Here is a 24,794-nt window from a genome sequence, read left to right as displayed (position 1 = left end):
CAGGGAGGTGGGGGTATGAAGATCCCAAGGGCCTGGAAAAGGATTGCTGGGTTGGTGTGAGAAAAGTTGAGTGAGAGACTCATCTATTCACTAATTATTCACTTTTTCAGTCATTATGAGGCTAGAAAACACCTGGCCCTATTTATTCTTTGTCCTGAATGTGGTTAATATTTGTTGGAACTGTGCAAACTAATGAGAAGAATCTAGGCATGGATTCTATGAAAAAGATTTCTGGATAGTTTTGAATGGATGTATTTTCATTGACATGTCTCCATTTGATGATGATTATTTTAAAAAGAGCCCATACTTTGAAAAGGGCCGCTTGAGAGTGTATGATAAACATCTATTAAAAGAAACATTGATATAGTTAATGGGTTTACCTTCTCTTCCATCATCCTTGGCATAGCTAGCCTAAGCATTTGTCTCTTTGACATTCCATTAAACTTGTCTTCCTCGCTGGTTGTAGTGGGGTCTGGTAGGAAAGCTATCTGGCTTTGGCTTCCTGTTGTCTGTCAGAACCGAGTGGCTGGAAGCTGGCCAGCTGCTCAGGCCTAAATCAAATTGCTTGCAAGAGTTTATTGGAATCTGGCATTTGGTAAGCCTTCCCCTCTGCCACAGATGGCAGTTGGACAAAACTGGGAACCTCTGGCCTGGCCCTCTAGGCAGAGTATGGCCCCTTCCTCAGGCTCCCAGGCTCCTCCCTGGCTGCCTTTGTGTAAGTCTTGCCTGCAAGCTGCCGAGATCTCAAATCCAAGCTTGTCACTTTGCCTCTGCTCAGCTTACGTAACACATCTGCCTTTCCTGCTCCCCTATTGCATCACCTAATCGGTTCCTGGTATCTTTATTATCTTTGGCAGGGCTGGTTTTTCCTCTTTTGTGCTGAAATCTGTAGGGTGAGCCTTCTTCACCTCATCTAAACTCTTGAGAGTCTGGTATTTCTAGGGAAATTAATGTATCTTGTTCTTTGCTCTAGCCAGGTTTTTTTCCTCTCCACGGCTCTAGAGCATCACTCATAGACAATTGAAACGGCCACATGTGTTCTCGTCTTCGTTCTACAAACCACAGAGGACACCGAATAATAGCACAACATTTTATTTGGTCCAACAAATGCATTAAGATGCTGTGTACTATGTTCATGTTGAAGAATGTTTGTGCACATGTAACGTAGATGTTCAAACAAGACAACAAAGTTCTGTTAAGACAAGTGAAAATCTCCCCTCTTGGTCTGAGGAAGACTGCCAAATAATGTAAAGTTAGGACCACGAGAAGCTGCCTTTGCTGAACTGGCCCATTTATCTGAGGGTGGGTTCCCAGACACGGTGCCCCCCAGCCCTTCTCTGAAGATCTGGGACCTTCTGCCCATGAAGATGCTGCCACTGAGTTACAAACCCTGAACTGAGATTGTACCAAATTTTCTTCAGAAAGAGGAAGCGTCAAAAGTGTGTGTACAGAGCTAACTTCCAAAACACAACAACAAATTGAGTGTTGGCCCTGCACATTCACAATTTGCTTTTGGAAACGTTGGGGAAATTAATCATAAGACTTGGAACAGAGCTGCGTGAAGTTTGAAATGGCTTTGGCATTATAGAACTTGGCTCTGGTGCAGTTGTTAGAAAGCCTGGCCTTCTGATGCAAGCGATGTATGTATCTGCGTACATACAACCAACGTCACTATCCAGCTTTCTGGGGAATTCTCGAAATTATTTTCCCAGTCCAAGGTAAATGATTTGCATCGTGGTAGAAAGCATCCCACTTTTTCCCTTAACAGTTGGAGAAAACAAGCTACCCCAATCCTGTTTTTGCCAACCTGGTGCCTTCCAAGTTAGGGACTGATTTCCTTGCCAGTTTCAGGATGGGCCAAAACAGGAAATCACTAGCTGGACAATATATTTGGATTCTTTTATTAGGAGGGAAAAAATCTCCACCCTTTTCTGGAGCCAGTGAGGGTTTACTGGCTTTGCCATCTTTGCAACAGATGACGTCTGGCATCGACCTCACTTTGCTTTGAGCTTTTGCCAGCTGTGGTCTGCTGCTGGCTTCGTTCTAAGCAACCAGACACAGCAGGCGTTACATGCTTGCTCGGCCTCCCGCTTTAGCCCCTCCCTCTGGTCCAGAAGGTGGCAACACCGGGGTCAAGGCCTCTCCTGGTGTCAGCTTCTGACCACGAGGTCAGTGCCCAGCTTCCCTCCCTTTCTCTTGCATCCTCACCTCCCAGCATGGGGGAGCCCCTAAGGCTGATGATGCGGTGATTATCTCCACGCTTAGTTTCATGATAACAAACTGACTTATTTTACTATGACTTTACTCAGCTGTACTGGGCCGATTCATTCAAGGCACTGCAGTCTGCTCTCGCGAATAAACTATTGTGGGCCGATGTTGTGTACAGGACGTTGAAGCCATATATGTGAGCATGTTGGGTAAGCCAGTTTTGTATCCCATTGGTAGAAATAATCCGTTTTTATTTTGTTTGAGAAACCCCAGGGACCTATTTGACAATGTTGGGCAAGAAAAACGGCAGAGCTCCAAACCACCGAGATGATTTAAGCAATTATGCTCCAGCCTAATACTCCACGGCTACAACTCCCAGGCTGTCTACATTTCTGAAGGCCGCCAGATGGCTTCTGCCGGAGACCCAGGACCAAGGGCCAAAAGGCCTCTGACAGGGCTTCAGATGAGTCCAACTTTTTAAAAAAAGCTAAGCGCATGGAGTTGTACGATATAAAAAAAAACAACAGTTTTGGAAAAAAATGACATACAAACAATAGTTAAAACTAGACTGATAGTCCTGGAGATCATTTGGGGACTCTTCACATTTGACACTTTTACATACATCTAGGTCTGAGGAAGGCAATCTAGCCAGCAAAGCCGGGTTAATAAATAAACCATGTGTGGCGGCAGCTCGTCTGAAGGTCGCTCTCCCCTCCCCATCCCACCTAGGAGAAAAGGCTGCCCCCTAAATTTTGTCCCGGCTTGCTTTATTCCCCTCGGCGAAATGAAGCTGCTGCCACAGGTTGAGTCCAATGTACCACTGAAGGTCCCACATGCCACGGCTTCCTTCTCAAAGGGTGGGGCAGGAGGCGAACAAGAACTCGGGGGTGTCCACGGCAGTGGAAGGAGGACAGAAGCAGCCGCTTCTCTCAGATGGCGACCTCTTGGCTCAGCTCAGAGTTGGCCGAAGGCAGGCCTTTGTTGGCGGCTGACTGGGACTGCTGGGGCCCCTGCCCTTCTTCGCTGTGCTGGAGCCCATAACCAAAATAGATGGCAAAGCCTGAGAAAGAGACAAAGTTCCACAGTGTAAGAGCAGGCCCGGCGGTCCCGATCCCAACAACCGATCGGGGTCACCACGCTGGAAAGATTCTGCGCCAGGCAGCCCTTGCGATAGGGCAGCGAGTTCCTTACCGATGGCCATCCAGACAGCAAAGCGGGCCCAGGTTCCTGCATCGAGCTGCATCATGAGATAGATGTTCACCAGGATGCTGAAGAGGGGGAGCAACGGCAGGCCAGGCACCTGGAAAGGAAGAGGAGGCCAGTTGGGAGAGGCCAAGGGAGGGAGGGGGCCGGCCAGCGTGGAAACTTGGCTTGAAGGCAGGCGAGAACCACCATGGCAAAGCGCCATTGAGGAAACAACCGTCCAGCTCTCCTGCTCCTTTGCCCAGGGCAAGGCTCCGAATTCAGGCATCTCCTCTCCATCCCACATGGGGCCCCCGAGGAAGAGAGCTGGCCAGAGGTCTTACTTTGAAAGTGAGGCGTGTCTTGCTTTCTGGCTGCCTCCAGATGATGACGGTGCCAGCGACCAAAAGGCCCAGGAGAATGACACAGGCAATGACCCAGCCGACACTGCCCTCCTGGAGGGCTGCCCACTTATGGGCCAGGATGCCACACAGGGCAGTGATCGTGACAGCTGCAAGGAAAGGAGACCAAAGGGAAGGAAGGGTTAGACATGTTAGACCTTTCCCATTCCCACGCCTGAGAAGCCACTCGTCCGTAAAATCCCAACCCCGGAATCCTGGAACACGATTCCGGTCACTTCCTGCTCTTCTCTTGGTCTCCTGCAAAGGAGCCGAGCCCACCCAGCTGCTCCCTCCGGTTGTCTCTGGAGGTCCCCTAGTCTCAGCCACTGGTGTCCTCAAGTGCAGGTCAGCCAGGGCACCCACTTTCTCCCTCTCCCCAGTAATCCTTACCTATGACCGTGGTGCTGATGTAGACAATGCGCCCTGACACATGGGTTGGGATGTCCTCGGAGGCGAAGAAAAGACTCCTGCAGCTGAACTTCTCCTTGAATGCATTCTGGTTGTCACCGACTGTGGAATTAATGGTCATCTTTTCTTCTTCACTTCCATTTATCTCGAGCATTTCCAGATCTTTGGAGAACCTCAATAGCTCAGGTTGGTATCTATCAGGAAAGCGAGAGTGGCAAAAGGACAGGAATTCCTGATTAGTCCCTCTGCAAACAACCAGTCCTGGGAGAACAAAGACCCGATGGCCAGGTCTTGTTTCGCAACCTTCTCGGCTGTAGCTTCTCCAATTGGGCACTATAACATTCCTCACCCTGCAAAGCCAGCCTGCCTGCCTACCATCTAAGCTGCCGAGGGATCAGCACCTAGAGACAAGCTCTGTTCCCAAAGAGGCCCTCACCTGAGGATGAGCACACAAATAGCCACCAGAGAGTACGCCAAGAGCGTGCCAATAGACATCAGGTTGACCAGGTCCTTCAGCTCAAAGAGAAACGCCATCAGGGCTGTAAGAGAAGAGAGGCTGTAAAAATCTCTGTCTGGATCACAGAAAAAGCGGGCGCGTGGGGGGGGGGAAAGAGCCATTAATGGACAGATACCTGCAATGATGCCTGAGACGACAGTGGCCACCAAGGGAGTCTTGGCCCGGCTGTGAACCCGGAAGAGGAACCGGAAGAGCAGTCCGTCTTCAGCCATAGCATAGATCACTCGCGGCATGGGGAACATGGAGCCAAGCAAACTGCATGGCAGGGAAAGAGAGCAGAAGCCGTTGGTGGCCAGGGGCCTCTGGAGTTTCTCCACTTGGCTTCTGGGCCCTATTTAGGATGGGGGCTCAGGCAGGGGTGAAATGTAAAATTTGTTACTACCCAGTTCTATGGGCGTGGCTTGGTGGGGGGGTAATGTGACTGGGTGGGCGTGGCCAACTTTTTTTTTTTTTACTTTTAAAAGCATTTTTTCTACAACCTCTTCGGCCAAAGAGGTTGTAGAAAAAATGCTTTTAAAGGGTTCTGACGATCCCAGCTGAGCTGTGCAATCATCGGAGGCTTTTTTTTTTTTTACTCTTAAAAGCGTTTTTTCGGCCAAAGAAAAAATGCTTTTAAAAATAAAAAAATAAAAAAACACCTCTGATAATCGCACAGCTCAGATGGGCATGGTGGGGGGGCAGGGATTTTTGCTACCGGTTCTCCGAATCACCCACCTCCATCGCTACCAGATCAGGTGATCCGGTCCGAACCGGGAGCTTTTCACCCCTGGGCTCAGGCCTCTCAATGAACCAAGGGATTGCCTCTGTTCCAAAAATGCTTCTTCCCTGGCCAATATCTTATTAAGGCCCTTCCTGATCTTCTGCTTTTCATGGTTTAAGCAGCAACTTTTGGGAAGAGGAATTTCTCTCTGATGGCCTCTCACATCCTTCTGTCCTGACATACATTCATCTTCTGCGCTAGAAGGTTGACTCCCCTTCAAACCACAGAATCCTGTTGTTTTTTCCCCTCGAACCTCTAACTGCCATCATATTCTCTTACCCTTTCCTTCAAAAATGGCCTGTTTAAAACCCAGGTTTCAGTGCTTTAAAAGCATTGTTTTGAGCTCAAGAATTAATAAGCAAGTCACCTGTCAGTCATCTTGGTGAGACAGCTATAAATCATGCCAACCAAAAGATGAGGAATTCTGGCTGAAGTGAGCAACCTCCCTTCGTTTCTCTTACCTGGTAGAGAGGGCACAGAGGGAGCCGATGGCCACCACGTAGCGGGCAGGCTCCCAGCCCACAGCCTTGAAGGCATCGGGCAGCGGGCTCTCTTTATCCACCAGGAAATAGGGGACCATCAAGGTCAAGGAAGCCGAAACGCCAAAATAGGCCACAAAGCAGATGAGGAGGGAGATGATGATGCTGATGGGGATTGACCGCTGAGGGTTCCGCGCTTCCTCACCTGCGGAAGGACAGGTGGGGGCACGAGCAGAATGACACAGGTGAGATTCCAGCAAAACCCAATGTCCAGAAGAAGAAAAAAACACTCCAAGTAAAACTCTGAAGCAAGCATCTTTCAAAGTTCTATTTACTAGGATAGTTAAACTGGCACATCTGGGAAAACCCGAGAGGTCCAGGTTTTCCCTCAGTAAATCAAAAAACCCCAAAACCATCCCCTGACTCCTCAGTCGATCACATGCTCCAATCGCCAACCGTCCCATCTTGAGACAGCACTCCGACCACTCCTCCAGAGGCAGAATCGGCCTGACCTTGACTGACAGGAAGAATGCTATTATGTCTAAAGACAAACCCTCTACTAAATTCTCCCCTCCAACTTTCCCACACATGAGAAAGTGGCAGCACAGAAGCTTCCAAAGTTGACACCCTCCTTCCTCTGCCATGCGCAACGTCGGCTAAGGTTCCTGCCCATGCTCACTGATTTGGCAGGCCAACACCATTCTCACAAACATGAACTTTGCCTTCCCGAGTAGCCAAGCAAGCAGAGTACTGGCCACCTTTGGCCATAACGCGCTGTCCAAATTATGAGCCTGTTTCTTAAAGACGGCATGGCAGAACCGGGAATCTGAGCCTCAGGGCTGATGCGTTTAGTTCCCGCACACCTGATGAGCATGAAGGTATCCCTGACTTGAATCTGAGCATACGAGGGCATTTTGCTCCAAACCCCTCTGCTCAGCACAAGAGACGGGCTGCAGAGCGCCCTGGACCGATGGCTCTTTAAAAGTCTCCCGCTACTCGCCAGGCTCCCCAAACAACTTCAATTGTTAGGAATAATCCAAATTTGTTTCTAGGGAGCTCCGGTTCTAGAATTGCCCTCTGAAACAAATGAGGATGCCCGTCTTCTGCCCTCTTGAAGCTTCTCCTCCAAGGGTTTGAAGGCAACTTCCACACTGCGCCTCCCCAGCAAGGCCATCCTCAACTCTCTGTCCTGACAGTTGGCTTACTGGACCCAGCCTGGAACCAGCCCAGTTAGCCCATTGAGGAGCAGCGTTCCCTTCCCACTAGCCCTTCCACTGCCTCCAAAGCGCTACTTCACCTGTGGTGGCGATGCAGTCGAATCCAACAAAGGCGTAGAAACAGGTGGCAGCCCCCGAGAGGACTCCCTCAAAGCCAAAGGGGACAAACCCTCCATTGCCAAAGTGGTCCCTGTTGGAGGAGACAGGCAGGCAGGCAAGTGAGGAAAGTGGTCTCCTCGAGAGGCAGCTCTTCTAAGTCTCCGGCTGGCCTTGGGTCCCCCATCTTGCTGCTGCTTTCCCTCCGGCCATTACCGCAGGTCCATCCACCACCACCCTCCAAAAGAAAACCTGTAGCAGCAGATGCTGCCCTGGAGCAAAGAGAATAGGGGGGTGCCAAATTCCACCCCCCCTTCTGGGAAAGCTAAGAGTGAGCCACAACTGGGGAGGGGCCCGTACTTGTCTCCAGACTCCAAGAGGTTTTGCGAGAGGTTCCGATAATCTTCCTTGGACAGGTTCCAGTACTTGACATCTCCTTTCACAAAACCCGCAACGATGACAAAGCTGAGCACCAGCAAGTTGATGGCCGTGAAGATTTTATTCACCAGGGCAGATTCGCTCACTCCGAACGAGAGCAGGCCTGGAAGCCAAAGAAAAGAGATCTCTGGTTGCTCCTCAGGGGAAGGTCTCTGGCTGTAAGCTTTCCTCCGGAGGGCAGAGGAATGCCGGCCCTGCTATCAGCCTCATGACCCACATCCATCCCTTGTCAACTGGCTGTTCATTAAAGGGCTCCTCTGGGGGCAGCCAAGGCAGGAGGTCAATGTTGCTGAACCTTGGCAAGTCCACCCATCTTCCACCTGCCAAAGTCAAGAATCTCCATAGTGGAAGATCAATGCATGAAGCAAATTTTCTCCTTCCTACTGTGAATCTCCCATCGTCCTTCTTTGCTTGTTTAAAACATTTACACAGCTGCCCCCATCTTATATCAAACTCTGCATCAGAGTTATGAAAAGGGAAGAAAAACAACCGCCATGCCAGGCATATATTTTATGAAAATCCATTGGGTCCCAGGCATTTCCTGCTATCAGCATTGCTGTGGCATTTATGTTTTATACATTTCTGTTTTCTTAAGGTTCAGTAAATCTCTACAACATCTTGAGAAATGTTTGGCATTACCTTCTTAAACAAACAGACCCGCTCTGCCCTGGCTAAGGGGAATCCCCTGTCTGCATGAGCCCTACAGCTGGCAAGGCAGGTTACGACGCCTCACCTGTGAGCAGCAGCACCAAGAAGAGAGCAAAGAAGTCGGGATACTCGGCCAGCACATTCTCCAGGTGCAAAGCTGTGTGATTCCGGAAGAAAGTGGAGATGTGGCCCCCAATGATGTGATCAAAGGTGGAGCTCCAGGCCCGAGCCACACTTGCTGTCCCTAAGGGTGCAAAACGGCATCTACATGAGTTCAAGCAAGTCTCCCAGGCAGGACTGGAGGGGATTTTTGTCCCTTCTTGGGAGCAAAGGATGGTGGAAGGGCTCAAAAGACACACACACACCAGCCCTTAAGGTTGGACAGATCCCACCTCCTTCCCAATCCGGCATACCTGGGAACATGCTTAACCAGCTCGGCAAACCAGCTCACTACTTTGGTTAGTGAGTTAGCACGTCATGTAAACTCGGCCCAATAGGTCAGTTTCTGCCTAGCACTTGATGAGGTTACCTGGTTTGGGTAATGAAACCTCTGCAAGAAAACCACCAAGCTCAGAGAGCACCAAGGGCCCCTCAGTTGCTGTGTGAACTCAGAAAATGGGTCATTTCTATCCCCAACTCAAGCCCACTGAGTGAAGCTTGATGGACAAAGGAAAGAAGAAGAATTCTGTTGTTGAGCAGCTTCTGCTATTCTTGCTCTGGTCCCCTCCAACCCAGCACACCTGGAGAGCCGAAAGGCAACTGTAAAGCTCCAGTGGTCCAAACCATTGCTTGTCAGGAACGATGGGCAAGTGCACTAAATGCCCATAATGTCATCTGGTTCCTACAGATGGGAGTCCTTCTCTTGGCTCTCATCAAATCCCTACTCATAACAGTTGGGAGGACACTCATTTTGGGGGGTCCAAGAAATATTGCAGATCATTTCTAGGCAAGCTTGTTTTGCAACTTTGATAAATTGATGTTTTGGCATATTTGCTGGACTATCTGAGGAAAAATCCCTTAGAAGAACCCATCACAAGTCAGGAATGGCTTAGCCCAGGGGTCTGCAACCTTTAACACTCAAAGAGCCATTTGGACCTGTTTCCCAAAGAAAACACAGCCACAAAAACCCTTCCCGTGCCTGACTATTTCTTGAGTGGCCACAAAACTAGCATATGTGGTTGAATTAAACGTTCTGTTTTCTTCTGAAACTTTTTTTAAAATTATTTATCCATGGTTGGCCTACAGGGGGTTGAAAAGCGCAATAAATCGTGTGCCGGCGGGCAACACTGGCGGTTGTGACGCATATTTTGAGTGACAGAGAGCCGCAGCAGAGGGGTGAAAGAGCCACATGCAGCTCCAGAGCCGCAGGTTGCTGACCCCTGGCTTAGACTATGGAAAACATGTTTCCCTGATTTCATGCTGCAAGCAAACCATGGTTGGGCTTTCTATATTCCACCTTAAGACATTCTCACACCTTCATTCAGCAGACTTTGCTCCGAGCGGAAGGTTATGTACCTATCATGTAGGAGAGAATGAGATTCCACCCTGTGGTGAAGGCCCAAATTTCCCCAACGGTGACATAACTGTAGAGGTAGGCAGAACCAGCTTTGGGCACCCGGGCGCCAAACTCTGCATAGCACAGGCCAGCCAAAACAGATGAGACGGCCGCAACGAAGAAACAGAGCACAATCGATGGGCCAGCCTGATCCTTGGCCACTTCTCCGGACAAAACATAGACCCCTGCCCCAAGGGTGCTGCCTACGCCTAGAGCAATCAGGTCTACGGTGGAGAGGCAGCGGGCCAGCTGAGTTTCCTGTGAGCCCAGGTCCACGGTCCGCTGCCGGATCAGCTTCTTGCCAAAGTTGGTCAAGGTTCTCTTCAGCATCCTGGCGAATGGTGGTGCCACGTCCCGTCTCCTCAAAGGACCTAGCAGAGAAAACAGTAGAGCTTGTCAGCCAGCAGTGGGGAGGAAGGCCTGCTGTCACAGGGAGCTCAAGACGGGAGACCCAACCCAGCCTTGGGGGTGCCTGGGCTGCTGCCTGGAGGGGTTACCCCAGCTGAGCTTCCCTTCCTTCTTTCAGGGCCAGCTGTTTGTGGACATCTCCTGATCGGCCGAAGAGTCTTCTTGCACCATCTCCGAGTGGATTCTACAGGAATCGCACTCAGGACATAATGCTGAGAAAGTACAGTCCAGGCTCCCAAAGATTACTCTGGAAATGATGCTTTTAGAGGAGCGGAGATCCAAAGTGCCCGGCTGCCCCATCCGCCTATTTGAGAACTCGGGTTTAAGGCTACGTTTTGGAAAGCCCAGAGATAGCTGGAAACAAGACTGCCATCTTAGGAAAAACGCTCCAGCCAAAGTGGCAGAGGTAGCCAGTTGTGGTTACACATTACACCTTTGTGGATCACAGACCTCTGCAGAAGTTAGCAAAGAAAAACAGCCCTCCGTAGGCCACTTGGATGAATTGTGTTTACACAAGCTGCTCATTGGAATAAATGTCAGGGAGGCACCTTCAGTCATTAACCAATTGAAGCTAACTTCAGTTAACAGACCACAGAACAAACTTTAGCTAAGCCAGGCTGGACGAGACCCTCAAGCCCATCATCAGTCCCAGCATGTGATCCGCATGGCAAGATAAGGCTTGATTTCATGGTGGAACTATGCAGAACCAGTCTCTTCCCCCCACCCCACCCCGATTTTGCCTCATTTTCATCCTTCCCACTCTCACCAGCAAGTCTGCCATTCAACACGCTACATACCGGATCTCACGTGATTTTGGCTTCGTAAATTCTGGGAACTTAAAGCATAATGCTTTGTAAACCACGATTTATAACTGAGCCCGATTTGCAAATCTGGCTTGCACTTTACTCATTAATCAGTTTTTTTATAAAAAACAGCCACCACAGCTTGGCATGGCACCTACACCTGCGCAGGAAAGAGGGGAGGGGGGCACTAAGAAAGAAGAGGATGGCTTTTGCATCCAGGATTAGACAAAGGCAAAGAGCAACAACCCAGGACCAGTCCAGGAGCTTCTTTGTCCTCTCCGGAAGGTGACGGCTCTCTCTGAGTGTCCAAGCACAGCCTGCTTAGGAATTCTGCTTGCCTAATGTGGCACAGACATAGGATCTTTATTAGAATAGGCAGATGGTCCATTTTGGGCAGTAGGTTGGGAAAAGGGGGGGGGAGGCTTTCCTGCAACTTTCCATCTTTTGCTGGGCTTCCGATCAATGCGGCTGCCATCAGCCTGGCCTATCCATCAGCTGATGGATCGCTTTGTCCAAAGGGAGAGGCAGCAAAGGCGCAGCTTCTTTCCTCTCTCCAGAGCGATGGTCAGAGGAGATTAATGACCATCTCTTTCCTCTGCTGGGGGTGGGGGTGGGGGGATAGACCATTCCACGCGTCCTTCAGCAGCTGAGAAACCAGGGCCACACTTGTACAAGCGGAAGGGAAGAAGACCCAAGCAGGATCTCTCTAGTGAGCGCAAAAAAAAAGAAAAAGAAAATCAGATCGGCAAGATCTGGAAAAACAGCAGCAATTCAAAAATGCAGAAACCCGTTTCAAAATCAAATATTGCAGGGCCTGCCCTGAACTAATTGAATTTATCCCTGGTGAGTTTCCTCTTCTCTCTTGGCCCCATAAGGAGAACGAGAACGAAGGTTTGTGTCTGATGCAGGCATCTCCCCCCTGGCCCTCAATCCCACTAACGTCAGCCTGGCTCCATTCTTCCCAGGCCTGACACGCAGCTGCCCTTTCCCGTAAGGACCCTCAGAGGGGAGACAGTTAACTTAATCAAGATCCCTGGGGAGATGGGTGGGTCTTCCGGGGTTTCCAAGGGTGGCGTGGCTCAGATTTTTTCCCCCCTTACATCTCAAGGGTTTGGAAGCTATAAAGATTTGTGATCTTGCAACAGGGTCCTTCTAGGCCGCCCCAGTGGAGGCGCTCAGCAGTCTGTTCTCCAGTCTGTTGGAAGATAATTGAAAGATCTCCCAGGACTGAGGCTGGAGAAAGTGCCAGGTTCTGTTCTCCGCCAGCAAAACTTGAGAGCTTTTGCCCCCGGCTGCCACAGACCAGTTCCCATCAGGCAACGTGCCCGAACTTCCCTGGGGAAGAGGTTCCCATAAGCTCAGGGAGAAAAGCCCCTGCAGCCCCCCCCACCCCGCTACGGGCAGGGGAGGGGAAGCATTCCCACCAACTGTCCAGTCAAGCCTGGCATGACCTTCTGGGATCAGACGCTCCGGTGCACCAGAAAATCCTTACAAAAACTCAGCAGACAAAGCTTTGATCTGTTTCCTTTCCCAGTCAGCACTTCCAGGCTGTTTTTCAGCCAGGGCAAAAGCCCAGTTCCGACCGGTTCATTTATCCTGCCACAAATATGTTGTCAGGAGTGATGGCGCACAGCTAAGCATCAAAGCCTGTCGGTGCGCCAGCCTTGGGAGTCTAGTGCCCTCAAAAGGGTTGCCGGCCAGTTTCATGGTGGTTCTGTTCCTGTTGCCATTGCCCACTTCAAGGGGGAGGGGGCTGAAAAGGCATCTGGCATGGAAGCAGACACCTGAAGTGGGAGGGCTCAACCGCCCGAGAGCCTTCGTGTGCAAATGAAAACCCCAGGCAGACGAGGGGACCCTGCCAAACTACCTGGCCAGGCCCAGAGCCTCTGGCTTGGCTCAGCTAGCTGTATGGGAGAAGGGCTGGCATGTGCCCAGGTGCCAGGGCTGCTTGCAACATTGGTCCTCTGTCAATGAGTGGCCAGGGACGACGTGAGAATATCCACAAAGCCCCTTCTGGCTGAAGGAGAAGCTTCCTTGGAATGCAGCTTTCAAAACCACAACTCCCTGCTAAGGAGGACAGCACAGCTGCCAGGAGGCCGGGGGGCCAATCGGCCAGAGGGGACGAGAAGGGGGCAGCCTCCTGGATGCCACTCCTGCCTGCTTGGCATCCTGGGTGGCCCCCACCTTGCAGCAAAGACCCTTACAGTGCTGCCCACCTCCTCCCTCCAAGGTCCAGACCTTCCTCACCTCCCTGACCACCAGTTAGCAAAGCACCTGATGAAGTATCGCCAACTCAAAAGAGCCACCAAACTCAGTTTGCCATTCGAGCACGAAGCCGTTGTGCCTTGGAAGCTTCATCCTATTAATAGCTGACAGGGAGGCAGAAGGTCAAGTGTTTGCGGCCGTAGCTGGGCAGAGAGGCCATCCCCATGGCCCATGTAGCAGCAGCAGCAGCAGCAGCAGCAGCAGCGTAGCCAAGGTTACTGCAGGGAAGGGGGAGCCCAAAGCAAGCAGGCACTGACAGGGACTGAGGAGCCGAAGCAGGCCATCGCTGCCTCCCCTGCACCTGCCCCTTCACTCTCGAGGAAGGCAGCCTCTGGGCCAGTTTGTGCCAGTAGCACTCAAGGCAGAGAGGAGGTCCTGGGCTGCTTGCCCCTTCGCCTGGAAGAGAAGGACCAGGGAAGCTGACTACTCCCAGCCCCACCCCAGGCAAGTTGTACACGCAGGAAATTCAGATGTTGTTTCAGGGAACAGCCCTGGGTCTCGGCCATCATGAGACAGGTTAATTCCTGGCCTCTCCAAGAGCAGGAGGTCCTTTCCTCAAGCGCCCTGCCCTGGGATCGCCAACTTTAATTGCTAGGATCTCACTGAGCCAGAAAGCCACCTAGCCCTTAAAGCAAAGTTTTTGCCCATTCAGAAATCCAGGGAGCGTAGTCAGGCATCTGGAGAACCCTGGCAGGTCAGGCCACAGATCCACTGTCGGTGCCAAGGCTGGATCCGCAGGCCCCCGACTGGCACGTTTGGGAAGCCCTCTGCTCCACCGTCTCCCAGCAACCAGCATTTCAGGCCCGCTGCCTCTGGCTCCTGACTAGTCCTTGCAGCAGCCTTCAGTCGGGGGCTTTCCATGTGTCAGAAAGCCCCCTGCTGAATCCTCACCCAGCAAATCACACAGGAGCTGTGAGATGACCTTGGCATGTGGAAAACAGATGGAAGAAGCTGGAGATATTAAGACAGACGTGGGCCAGCCTTGGCGTCTGAAGAAAAGGGGAATAGAGGCTGGCAGCCCAGGAAGATGTCAAGTTGCCCAGACTCCTGATTTTCAAAGCCCTGCAAGGCAGGAGGGGCTACACTCAGAGCCCCCCCTCACCCCCCAGGCCAGGAAGAGGCGGGTGAGTCACTGCAGCCCCTGCAGACCTGGATGAACTCACAGATACTGCAACATCATATGTCAGCTTCTGTGAAGACTTATGTGTACCGACAAGGAACTTGCGAATATACAGTAACAACAAACCTTGGTTCACAGCTAAACTTAAGCAGCTACGTCGTTCCAAAGAGGAAGCCTACAGAAAAGGCGATAAAGTGCTATACGATCAGGCCAGAAATGTATTAACAAGGAAGATCAGAGCAGCAAAAAGAAGCTACTCTGAAAAGCTAAAGAATCAGTTCTCAACAAGAGAACCAGCAAACATGTGGAAAACTCTTAAAAATATCACCGGCTATGGCAAACCTCCTTCCCAGGCTGAAGGAAATCAACCACTGGCAGATGACCTGAATGTGTTTTACTGCAGGTTTGAAAGGAAACTACAGCCACCTATCTCCACAACCCCCATCTCAGACACACCAACAAGCTTCCTACAACTGACCCCATCCCATTGGGTCCACAACCCCTAGTGATCACAGAAAAGAAAGTGCAAGATCTATTTCACAGACAAAAGCTAGGAAAAGCTCCAGGCCCAGACAGGATAACTCCTTCTTGCTTAAAAGTCTGTGCTGACCAACTGGCCCCCATCTTCACCCATATCTTCAATAAATCACTAGAGATGTGCTATGTTCCTTCTTGCTTCAAACACTCTACTATCATCTCAGTGCCGAAGAAGCCCACCATCAAGGAACTGAATGACTACAGACCAGTTGCTCTAGCATCTGTAGTCATGAAAACCTTTGAAAGGCTAGTGCTTTCCTACTTGAAAACCATCACGGATCCACTGTTAGACCCCTTGCAATTTGCATACCGAGCAAATAGATCAACAGATGATGCTGTTAATATGGCTCTGCACTACATCCTACATCTTGAGTCTCCAAAGACCTATGCAAGGGTCCTCTTTGTAGACTTTAGTTCAGCATTCAACACCATCATTCCAGACACTTTTCTAACTAAGCTAAACCAGCTACAGGTACCGGAACAGACTTGTAAGTGGATCACAAGCTTCCTAACAAACAGGAAGCAGTAGGTAAAGCTAAGCAGAATCACATCAGATACCTGTACAATTAGCACAGGGCCCCCACAAGGCTGTGTGCTCTCTCCACTTCTCTTCTCTCTATATACCAATGACTGCATCTCTAACGATCCATCTGTTAAACTACTGAAGTTCGCAGATGACACAACAGTGATTGGTCTTATTCGAGACAATGATGAATCCGCATACAAATGGGCTGTTGAACGACTAGCTTTGTGGTGCAACCGGAACAATCTGGAACTGAACACACTCAAAACCGTAGAAATGGTGGTAGACTATAGGAGAAACCCTCCCATACTTCCACCTTTCACAATACTTGACAGTACAGTATCAACAGTAGAAACCTTCAAATTTCTAGGTTCTACCATATCGCAAGATCTAAAATGGACAGCTAACATCAAAAACGTCATCAAAAAAGGACAACAAAGAATGTTCTTTCTGCGCCAACTCAGAAAGCTCAAACTGCCCAATGAGCTGCTGATCCAGTTCTACAGAGGAATTATTGAGTCTATCATCTGCACCTCTATAACTGTCTGGTTTGGTTCTGCAATCCAACAAGACAGACACAGACTTCAGAGGATAATTATAACTGTAGAAAAAACAATAGCTACCAACCTGCCTTCCATTGAGGACCTGTATACTGCACCAGTCAAAAAGAGGGCTGTGAAAATATTTACAGACCCCTCACATCCTGGACATAAACTGTTTCAACTCCTACCCTCAAAACGACGCTACAGAGCACTGCACACCAGAACAACTAAATGCAAGAACAGTTTTTTTCCAAATGCCATCACTCTGCTAAACAAATAATTCCCTCAACACTGTCAAACTATTTACTAAATCAGCACTACTATTAATCTTCTCATGGTTCCCATCACCCATCTCTTTCCACTTATGACTATAACTTTGTTGCTTGTATCCTTACAATTTATACTGATAGTTTCCTGATTGCTTAATTGTACCCTATGATTATCATTAACTGTTGTATCATTAAGTGTTAAATTTGTACCCTATGACTATCATTAAGTGTTGTAAATGTTGTACCTTGATGAAAGTATCTTTTCTTTTACTTACACTGAGAGCATATGCACCAAGACATGTGTGTCCAATCACACATGGCCAATAAAAAATTCTATTATATTCTATTCTATTCTATTCTATTCTATTCTATTCTTGTTTTCTAAAAGCAGATCAAGGCAAAAGGGGCTTCTGCATGCTGAGAAATCATTTTGTGCAGGGCCCGCCACATCTGTTTGGCATTTAATACATTTCCAAGCGCAGAAGCCTAGTCTGGGCTTTTCTATGTAGCATGTTTTGGTTTTTTTCATTTTTCTCTTCCTTAAATTAGCAAAGAGGAAAACAACCCTCCTCTCACCCAGCCTGGCAGACGCCTGGAAGGGCTCTGCCAGCTGCCAACCCATTAAGAGTCCCAACAGGGGAATGCGGACACGGGAGGTGACTCTTTATGCCTTCCTGCTCATCGGCCGTAACTTATTAGAAAACGATGCGCACCTCTGGAGGAATGGGAGGAGGGGGGAGGCACTTGCGAGAGGAAAAGCAGCACCGGAATGTGGCTGTTTTGAATGGAGCTGGTGCTGCAGTTCACGCTCTCTGGCTCAGACAATCGCCCAAGTCTGAAAGGGCCACAGAGAGCAGTCCAAAACTTCCCTGAAGCAGGAAATGTACCACCGCATCACTGGCCTCCCGTCAGAGGCCATTTGGCCCCTGCTTGAAGGTGGCAGCCAGAGGACCTGCTCTCGTCCCTCCTATACGCCGAGGCTTCTTCTTCCTCTTCCCTTCTGAAGCAGCTAAGCTGCTGGCTCCCCAACATCGGCGGCATGCCAGCAACCAGGCCATGCAAACAAGCGAAGCCCCATCCATGAGATGCAGGCAGCACGTGAAACCAGGCCCCCTCCGGTCCATGGAAAAACCTTTCTCCACGGGACCAGTCCTTGGTGCCCGTAAGGTTGGGGGGTTCTGTGGGACAGCCTTCATCTCTAATCCAATCCTCTCTTCCAAGCCCCTGGCTTTCTCTCCTCCAGCCCTTTCCAAAAGGGCTGCTAAATATTCCCCAGGCCTTCTCAACGAGAAAAACCGCCTTCAACTCCGTGGGGCTTGCTGGAAATGCAAGGAAAAGCAAACAAGCCGCTCTGTGCACCTGTGACAGACGGGGGCATCACCCTGCCAATTTAGACCTCCCGGTTCTGGCAGAGAAGAATCACCCGGCGGCTGCTTTAGCTGTAGCTTCCTGGCAAGGAGAGGCTGCAAAGAGACATCATCCACCGAGTGTGAACTGGTGGGGCCAAAGGTCCCGAGAGAGACAGATGGTGAGTAGAAGCTGCATCATTGCTTGCATCAGCCAGCTGGGGCAGAGGCTGCCCAGCCGGCCTCCTCTCTCTCCCGTAATGGTCGTGCATGCAGTTGCCCAACCAGGTCCCTCTCGACGATTAGGTAAAGGGTTGCCCATTAACCTCAGAGCCTGGCACACTTGTCTAGAGCCTTCTTCAGGGACTGGTCAGGAGATCCACCCAGGAAGGAAGGCACCAGGCAATCCCGTCCCTGCTGCCGGCAGCGCAGCCAGCACCCAAAGGAAAGAGTAACTAGAAGGATAACCCCAGGGTGGAGCCAGCAGGTGACTCTCCGGAGGTGAGATCCCCTGACCAGGTGCTTATGGGTGCCCGCAATGACATGCTTTGATGGCTTGGCAGGCAAAGGGTAAGAAACCAGCCAATCTTAGTTTGTGAAACAAGCTATGGGTAAGCAAACTATGACATGACATATGAAACCAGGCAGATCCTGCTTCCCCAGTTCCCTGCACTTGGTGCCATGGTAGTGATCTGGTAGTTAGGCATAACTACTATGTAACTCTTCCGGTGTCCTTCAGAGCCTGCCAGAATTCAGGGACAGGAACAGCAAATAAAACAGCATCCTACCTGGGAAAGGACAAGACTAGGCTGGTGCTCCATTTCAGCCAGACCAGGATCCAAACCTGAACAGTTCAGGGTTCTTGCAGAACGAAACAAAGCAGCCCCCCTACTCACAGCAAGCTTTACACTATAAATGCCCCTCCACATATTTCTCTGTTTACCATGTCTGTAGCCAAACCATATCACTCAACCGCACATGCCTGGCTCTGCACCAACCCCTTTTGTGCTACTTTCCCCCCCCCCCGCAATCCCCTGCACCCCAGTATGGCCTGATGCCACCATGGATGCAGAAACCTGGAACCTGCAGAAAGTCTTTGATGAGAACCGCTTCTCTTCTCTTGTCTCTGACGCGGCTCCGAGACCTTTCCAAGCCCAGGCGCAGGTCTGTGAAGCCCAACCTGCCAGGCAGCACTAATGAGCCTGGCTTTAAAGTCAGCTGCGCCAAGAGATCCTCTGAAAGATACCACCGGGAAGATCTGATCCCTCCTGGTCCCCCTTCCCTGCAAAGGAGCATCCTGCCTGCAGCTCCCTTTTCATCTCCAGCAATTAGCACCTGGCAAATGACGCACTTTTAACATTCTGCACAGGAACACACCTGTTTGCCTTCAGCCAGGCAGAAACATGCATGCCGTTTCCAGAGTGGTTCTTGGCCAGGGCCCGAAAGCTATAAGGGCTTGGCCTGACTGAAGTGGGCATTGTGTGAACGTGCCTGGGCCCCGATTCCCTGCCGCTTCCTGGCCCTGGCCTCTGAACGGGGAGCAGTGCCCAGAAGGCCCTCCCAAGTCCAAGGCAAGAAGGAAAAAGGTGGGTCTTTTCGAGACCAGAAGCCTAGATGAAAGGCAGGAAAGCCCACCAGCCACCTTCCTGGCCCTGCAGGGGCTTCTGCCCCCTAACAGGGTCTCCTTTCCCCCTTTCCTTCCCTAAGCCGCCTTGGGCAAATACCCAGGAGGGAAAGGCAGACGGGACGCCCAACAGCCGAATCTGTCGCCTGGAGGCGTCGGGCAGCCTTGGATTCCGAGAGGAGAACTTCTCCTGCTTTCGTGCCCCCCTTTCTCAGGCATTCGGCCCACCGCCCCGATACCAGAGGAGGAGCAGCAGCCAGAAAAGGCTCGGAAGGACGAAAGGGATGAAGGCTCCCGGGGACGGCTCGGAACTCAGAGCCCCTGGCAAAGCGAGCCATTCCTGCAGGGGGGCTTTCTCGGGGTTCTGACAAGACTCAGCTCGACGCTACAAGGCTCGGAGTTTCCCCGCCTGGAAGCCCTGGGACTGAGCCCGCCAGAAGGGAGCCCAGGCGGGAAGCAGTAGCGCAGGGCCGCCCCCGGCTCCGCCCGGCCCGTCGGCGAGGCTGAATTGCCACCTCCGCCTCCCCAGGGGCTCCCCTCGCAGGCTGCCAGGGAAGTCCCCGCTGGAAGGGCCGGAGGAGCTCGCGGGAGCTTTGGGCTGGGACGCGCCTTTCCTTCAACGCCGGCGTCCCACGCGGGGCGGCTCAACGCGGGAGCCAGAAACTTTGGCGGGACGGACCAAGTCCAAGAAGGTTCTTCCAGCTGGAGAAAGACGCGGAGCCCGCGGGATTCCCCGGGCGGCGCTGGGAGCCGCTCAGGTGGCGCCCGGACAGGCGAAACTGCACCTGTTGACCCTCCGCCGGCAACGCTGACGCAACACGGGGCTCCTCTTGCAACCAGGCGCCCGCCGGATAGGGCGCGCGAAAGGGAAGGCTCCCCAAGCCCGCCCGCCCCGGCCCGACCCAGCCAGCGCTCACCAGCCGCGCCGCGCAGCTCCTCGGCAGCCGGCGAGGAAGGACAGAAGGAAGGAAGGAGGCGGCCGGCGGGGTGCGGGATATCTAATGCGGGCGAGGGGCGGGCCAAGCGCCAGCGACCGCCTCCTCCAGGCGGGCTCCCCCGGGCCGCGGGCTCGAGCGGGGCGAGGCTGCCCACTGGAAGCGCCTCCCGGCCCGGGTCAACGCCTGAGCAGCTAAAATAAATTTTAGAGCTCTTGCTGCCCGGGAGCCGGCGACGCTTGCCTGGGATCGGCGTGGCAGAGCCGGGGAGAGGAGCCTTCTCAACAACGGGGCTTGCGGAGCCCCGGCTGGCCGACGATTACCGGTGCCGCCGCTCTTCAGACTTCGGGAAATCTCACGGAGTTTGAGCTAGGATTGGCCTTCCGGACACTTCGGGACGTTCTTCTTTGTGCCGTTGTTTCATTCCAACCCGAAATTTGGCAGCGAAAGAGGGAAGAGTTCCCAGAACACCCCAAAGGCAGGAAAAGCAGAGCGCCGGGCACAGGGCAGCCTTTTCCTGTGGGAACAACTTCTCCAAGTCACGTCTCCATTTCAGACCCGAAAATCCTCTTGAGATGTGCTGGATGTTAATTGCCAGAGGCTGGAGACCACGGGGGAGGGAGAGCGAAAGGATGCCTTATGGCAGCGCCTCTTGCTGGCCAGACCTCGAGTCTACAACGTTTTCCCAAAAACTCCAGCCTCAAAATCACAAAGGCCACATTCCCAGCCCATTCCGCCCTACTCCGTGCAGGCACCAGTAGGGCAGATGGGAAGGGGCAGCTCCTTGGCTGTGGGAGCAATTCCGTTAGGTCAGCTAACAAACGGCCAGAAACCCCAGGCATCTCACTACAGAAACTCAGAAGAATTGGAGGAAAGAAAAAAAAGGATGCAGAATAACTGACAAATAACAGTATTTTTCTTCTTGGGGAGCAGGTATAAGCTACAACAGGGCCCCTCTTCCTGAGATGTCTTTTCCTTCCCTCTAAGTCCTCTACAACGGGGGTCTCCAACCTTGGCCACTTTAAGCCTGGAGGACTTCAACTCCCCCCATTCCCCAGCCAGCTTTGCTGAATTTGAATTCTGGGAGTTGAAGTCCTCCAGGCTTAAAGTGGCCAAGGTTGGAGACCCCTGCTCTACAAGTCCTCTGAGCCAACTCCCCTGGACTGCCTCTCAGCTGCGTCTGGACAAAGCCAGAGGGAAAAACCTGCTGGAGGCATTTGGTTCTTTGGGTTGCTGTGGGCTTCCTTAAGGTGTGTGGCTTTCCAGCCCTGTTCTACACTACTTATGCCTCTACACCAGTGATGGCCTGCTGCCGGTTCTCCCCGGTTCAGGAAAGCCAGTAGCGGAGAGGTTGAAGTGACAGCGAACCAGTTCACTCTGACCGTCATCTGGGCCCTCCTGTCCGCCCCTGCACTATACCTACCTTTATTCCTCTGTTTTTAGCTCAGGTGAAAGGCGCGGCAGAGCAGATTGCAATGCCTCTGCTGTTCAGCCAGTCTATGCACTTGCACGAAGCGCCAGTCTGGCATGTGTGCAAGCGAAGCGATCATGCGCATGCCGATCGCACGCAAAGCACATGCGTGAAGTGAACCGGTGGTAACAACGGGTAGAACCCACCACTGCTCTATACAGGTCTGCCTGAGAAGGTAATAGTATGTCAAACAAAGCAGTCCATTCAAACCAATGACATTTTTATTGCAGTCTTATTCCTCCTCTTAAACATTAAGGACAGTTTATACACCCCAGGACATTACAACCACTATGACAGCATACAGAAAAAGTAAAAAACAAACAAGAAATGGCTTCCACCGCAGGCACCCTTTTTCCCCCTTGGACAATCCCAACTCAGGCCAGGATAAGCATAAAAAACAGCGACATGTGAGAGAAAGGAGTCTTAAACTAACCTTGCAAAAAAAACAAGAGCCAGCCCTTTCTCCCTCCCTTTTATCCAGCTGTCCCAAGGAGGTAGGAGCTGTGCTTAGCTCTCCTCCCTGCCTTCTATCCAAATTATTAAAATTCCCCTCTACTGTTTTGGCATCTCTTGCTGGAAAATCTTGCCAAAGCCGCCTCTTCCTTCATCATACTCCTTTCGGTACTCATCTCTTACCTGGAGAGAGAGAGAGAAAACCAAGATAAAGTCTAGCTGACTACAGAGACTGAGCCATCTGCATCCCAGGCTTTACAAAATAGGAACTACCCTCGATTCTGGATGGGCGCTGCAAAAACCAGCCCTCAATGGTCACTCGGGAAGAAGCTTGCAAAGCACATTCTGGAAGCACCTCGGCCTGGAAGCAGCCTGCAATTGGCAGGTTTTCCTTTCCTGCTCTCTATAGCCCTGATACAGCCTCCCTTGGCTCATGTAATTCAAGGACTTTGCATGGAAAACAAGTCAGAGCTCAGGTATAATGAAGCCTTCATCCTTGCAAGCCAGGGAATTATACAATGGAAAGGGCAACCTTTCCCAATGATAGGGAAAGGCAACCTGGAATGATAGGTTTGAAGATTCCCATAAAGGGTAGATGTAGGAATTTGGGGAGTTACGACACCCCAGCAGCCACAGAGACCCCCAGGTGAGGGAAGGGTATGCAGTGGTAGAAGTAAGATCCAGAGGTGCTGGTTCCTGCCCTTGCGTGGCTCTGCCTCCAAGTGCTATAGGATCTCTGCTGGCAAAACGTATCAACTTCCGTGCTTCTGGGATCCAGCCCTACAGCCCAGAATGATCTCCAGAGGAAGGGAACCCTTGGTGAAGTGGGGCCCTCGAGGCACAGCCCCCTCCCAGCTACTTGTCTTTACCTGCCCGCCTGATTTGCCACGGCCATACTGCCTCCCTTCCCTGAATCCTATATCCCAGTCTGTCCGGATAACACGGTCATCCAGCCGGGTTCCGCTGATGAAACGCATGGCGTGCTCGGCTTCAGCTTTTGTATAGTATCTGGAGTATTATTTTAGGAAAAATTCGCAGGCTCCAAGTCACAAGAGTGCAACCTGCTCCCCTCAGAGAACAGCAACCAGGCTAGAATCCATTGATGCGGAACAAGCTTCCCAGCCCTGCAATCAGGAACTACAAGCCCCATGAGGGGCACAAATTCTCTTGCCCAGTGCCCAGCACCTTCTGCAAAAATACCAGAGAGCGAAATTGGAATGATTCCCTTGGCACGAAGAGGGGCAGAACAAGCCAACTGTGCCATCCAGAAGAGCAGCCCAGCTCAGGGTGCAACTGGCATGAACAGGCAGAAGCCACCTTAATTTCAATTCAGAATAGAGCTTGGAGGTCTTTTAGTCCAGCCCCCTGCTCAAGCAAGAGATCCTATATTCCGGACAAGTGGCTGTCCAGTCTCTTTTTATAAACCTCCAGTGCTGGAGCACCCACATCTTCTGGTGGCAAGCTGTCCACTGGCGAATCGTCCTAGGAAGTTCTTCCTTACTTCCAGGTTGCATCTCTCGATGAGTTTCCATCCACTTTTCTCTTCCTCGTCAAAATGCCCTTCTCCCCCCCAGCAGCCTCCCCTCCCTGCTTCTCACCCCCCAGTGTGCCAGAGGTGAGCAGCGTCCCTGAAGCCCCCCATGCCAAGGATACTCCACGAAGCAGAACCCGCAGGGCGTCTTCTTGTTCTTGTCCAGGCCCATGATGATGCGTTTGACGTCTCCGCACTTGGAGAAGAGCTCGTGGATCTGCTCCTCCGTGGTGTAGAAGGAGAGGTTGCCCACATAGAGGGTGGTGGAGTTCTTCAGCTCTTCCACCTGCAGCTCCTTCCGCCCCTGCAAAGGACCCCCAAAGGACCCATCAGCCACCGCCAGCACCAGCCCAGAATCCAGAGGTCAGCTCAGCCAGGACTTCCACCTGCCGCTGGGAATTCTGGGAGTTGTAGTCCAGGCTTCTTAAAGCAGCTGAGAGGGAGCAACCCCCAAGGCGCCCAGCAAAGTTGGGGGAGGGGCTGCAATCCCATGGGGGAGGGGCAGGCAAACAGGGCGGCATAAACAACAGAAGAGATCTATGAACGTTATTACTATTATTTTATGATGATGATTTCCCCCTCCCGCCTGGACTAAGGCAAAGCCAACCCGTTCCCACAAGCACACGATCTGCTCTGGGCTCCTGAGGGCAGAAGAGCTCTCCGGCTGGGCGCGGGTTTCTGGGCACGTACAGAGAGCCCGCCGGCTGGAGCCCTGAGTCCAGAGAGCGCTTCCCGCCCCGCCCCCCCCGACACACACCTTGTAGTACTGCTCCACGTATTCGCTGAAGTCGCAGTACGAGTCCCTGGTGAGCATCTTCAGGGTGGCGCTGAGGAGCCCCGACATCTTGAGCGGCGAGCCGGGCGGCCTCAGACTCGCCAACTCCGCCGAGCGGCAATTGGCTCGAGTGCCTGTCGCTCCGAAGAGCCCTCCCCTTCCCTAGGCCGCCTCATTGGCCGCCCTAGCGACTTCGCCGCTGGGGTTGCTGGGGATTGTGGTTTGGGCTGCGAGGCTCACGCCTGAAAGGCTCGGCCTCCCGATTCCCGGCATGCTCTACGCA

General features: G+C 51.9%; 2 protein-coding genes across 4 annotated transcripts; both read right to left on the bottom strand.

Annotated features, from left to right (window-relative positions):
- Nucleotides 1–1,076: 1,076 nt before the first annotated feature.
- Nucleotides 1,077–20,735, bottom strand: SLC7A3 (solute carrier family 7 member 3). Of its 3 annotated transcripts, none has more exons than XM_058154615.1 (12): nt 20,605–20,735; nt 9,870–10,280; nt 8,440–8,598; nt 7,629–7,809; nt 7,253–7,362; nt 5,938–6,160; nt 4,832–4,971; nt 4,636–4,738; nt 4,182–4,393; nt 3,735–3,901; nt 3,400–3,508; nt 1,077–3,268 (listed from the first exon to the last, which is right to left on the bottom strand). In XM_058154615.1, the coding sequence occupies exons 2-12, from the start codon at nt 10,237–10,239 to the stop codon at nt 3,138–3,140; spliced, it is 1,905 nt and encodes a 634-aa protein (XP_058010598.1). In that variant the 5' UTR covers nt 10,240–10,280; nt 20,605–20,735; the 3' UTR covers nt 1,077–3,137. The 3 variants fall into 3 exon arrangements, with proteins under 3 accessions (XP_058010598.1, XP_058010597.1, XP_058010595.1); XM_058154614.1 differs by lacking the exon at nt 20,605–20,735 and adding an exon at nt 20,525–20,542; XM_058154612.1 differs by lacking the exon at nt 20,605–20,735 and adding an exon at nt 20,264–20,400.
- Nucleotides 20,736–21,957: 1,222 nt separating this feature from the next.
- Nucleotides 21,958–24,678, bottom strand: NCBP2 (nuclear cap binding protein subunit 2). Its single transcript, XM_058154610.1, has 4 exons — nt 24,494–24,678; nt 23,859–24,040; nt 23,075–23,213; nt 21,958–22,388 (listed from the first exon to the last, which is right to left on the bottom strand). The coding sequence occupies exons 1-4, from the start codon at nt 24,578–24,580 to the stop codon at nt 22,305–22,307; spliced, it is 492 nt and encodes a 163-aa protein (XP_058010593.1). The 5' UTR covers nt 24,581–24,678; the 3' UTR covers nt 21,958–22,304.
- Nucleotides 24,679–24,794: the final 116 nt, after the last annotated feature.

The sequence above is a fragment of the Ahaetulla prasina genome, chromosome 11, assembly GCF_028640845.1.
Source record: "Ahaetulla prasina isolate Xishuangbanna chromosome 11, ASM2864084v1, whole genome shotgun sequence".
NCBI lineage: Eukaryota > Metazoa > Chordata > Lepidosauria > Squamata > Colubridae > Ahaetulla > Ahaetulla prasina.
Note: the sequence above shows the minus strand (reverse complement) of the source record. Positions and strands in the feature narration are given on the sequence as shown.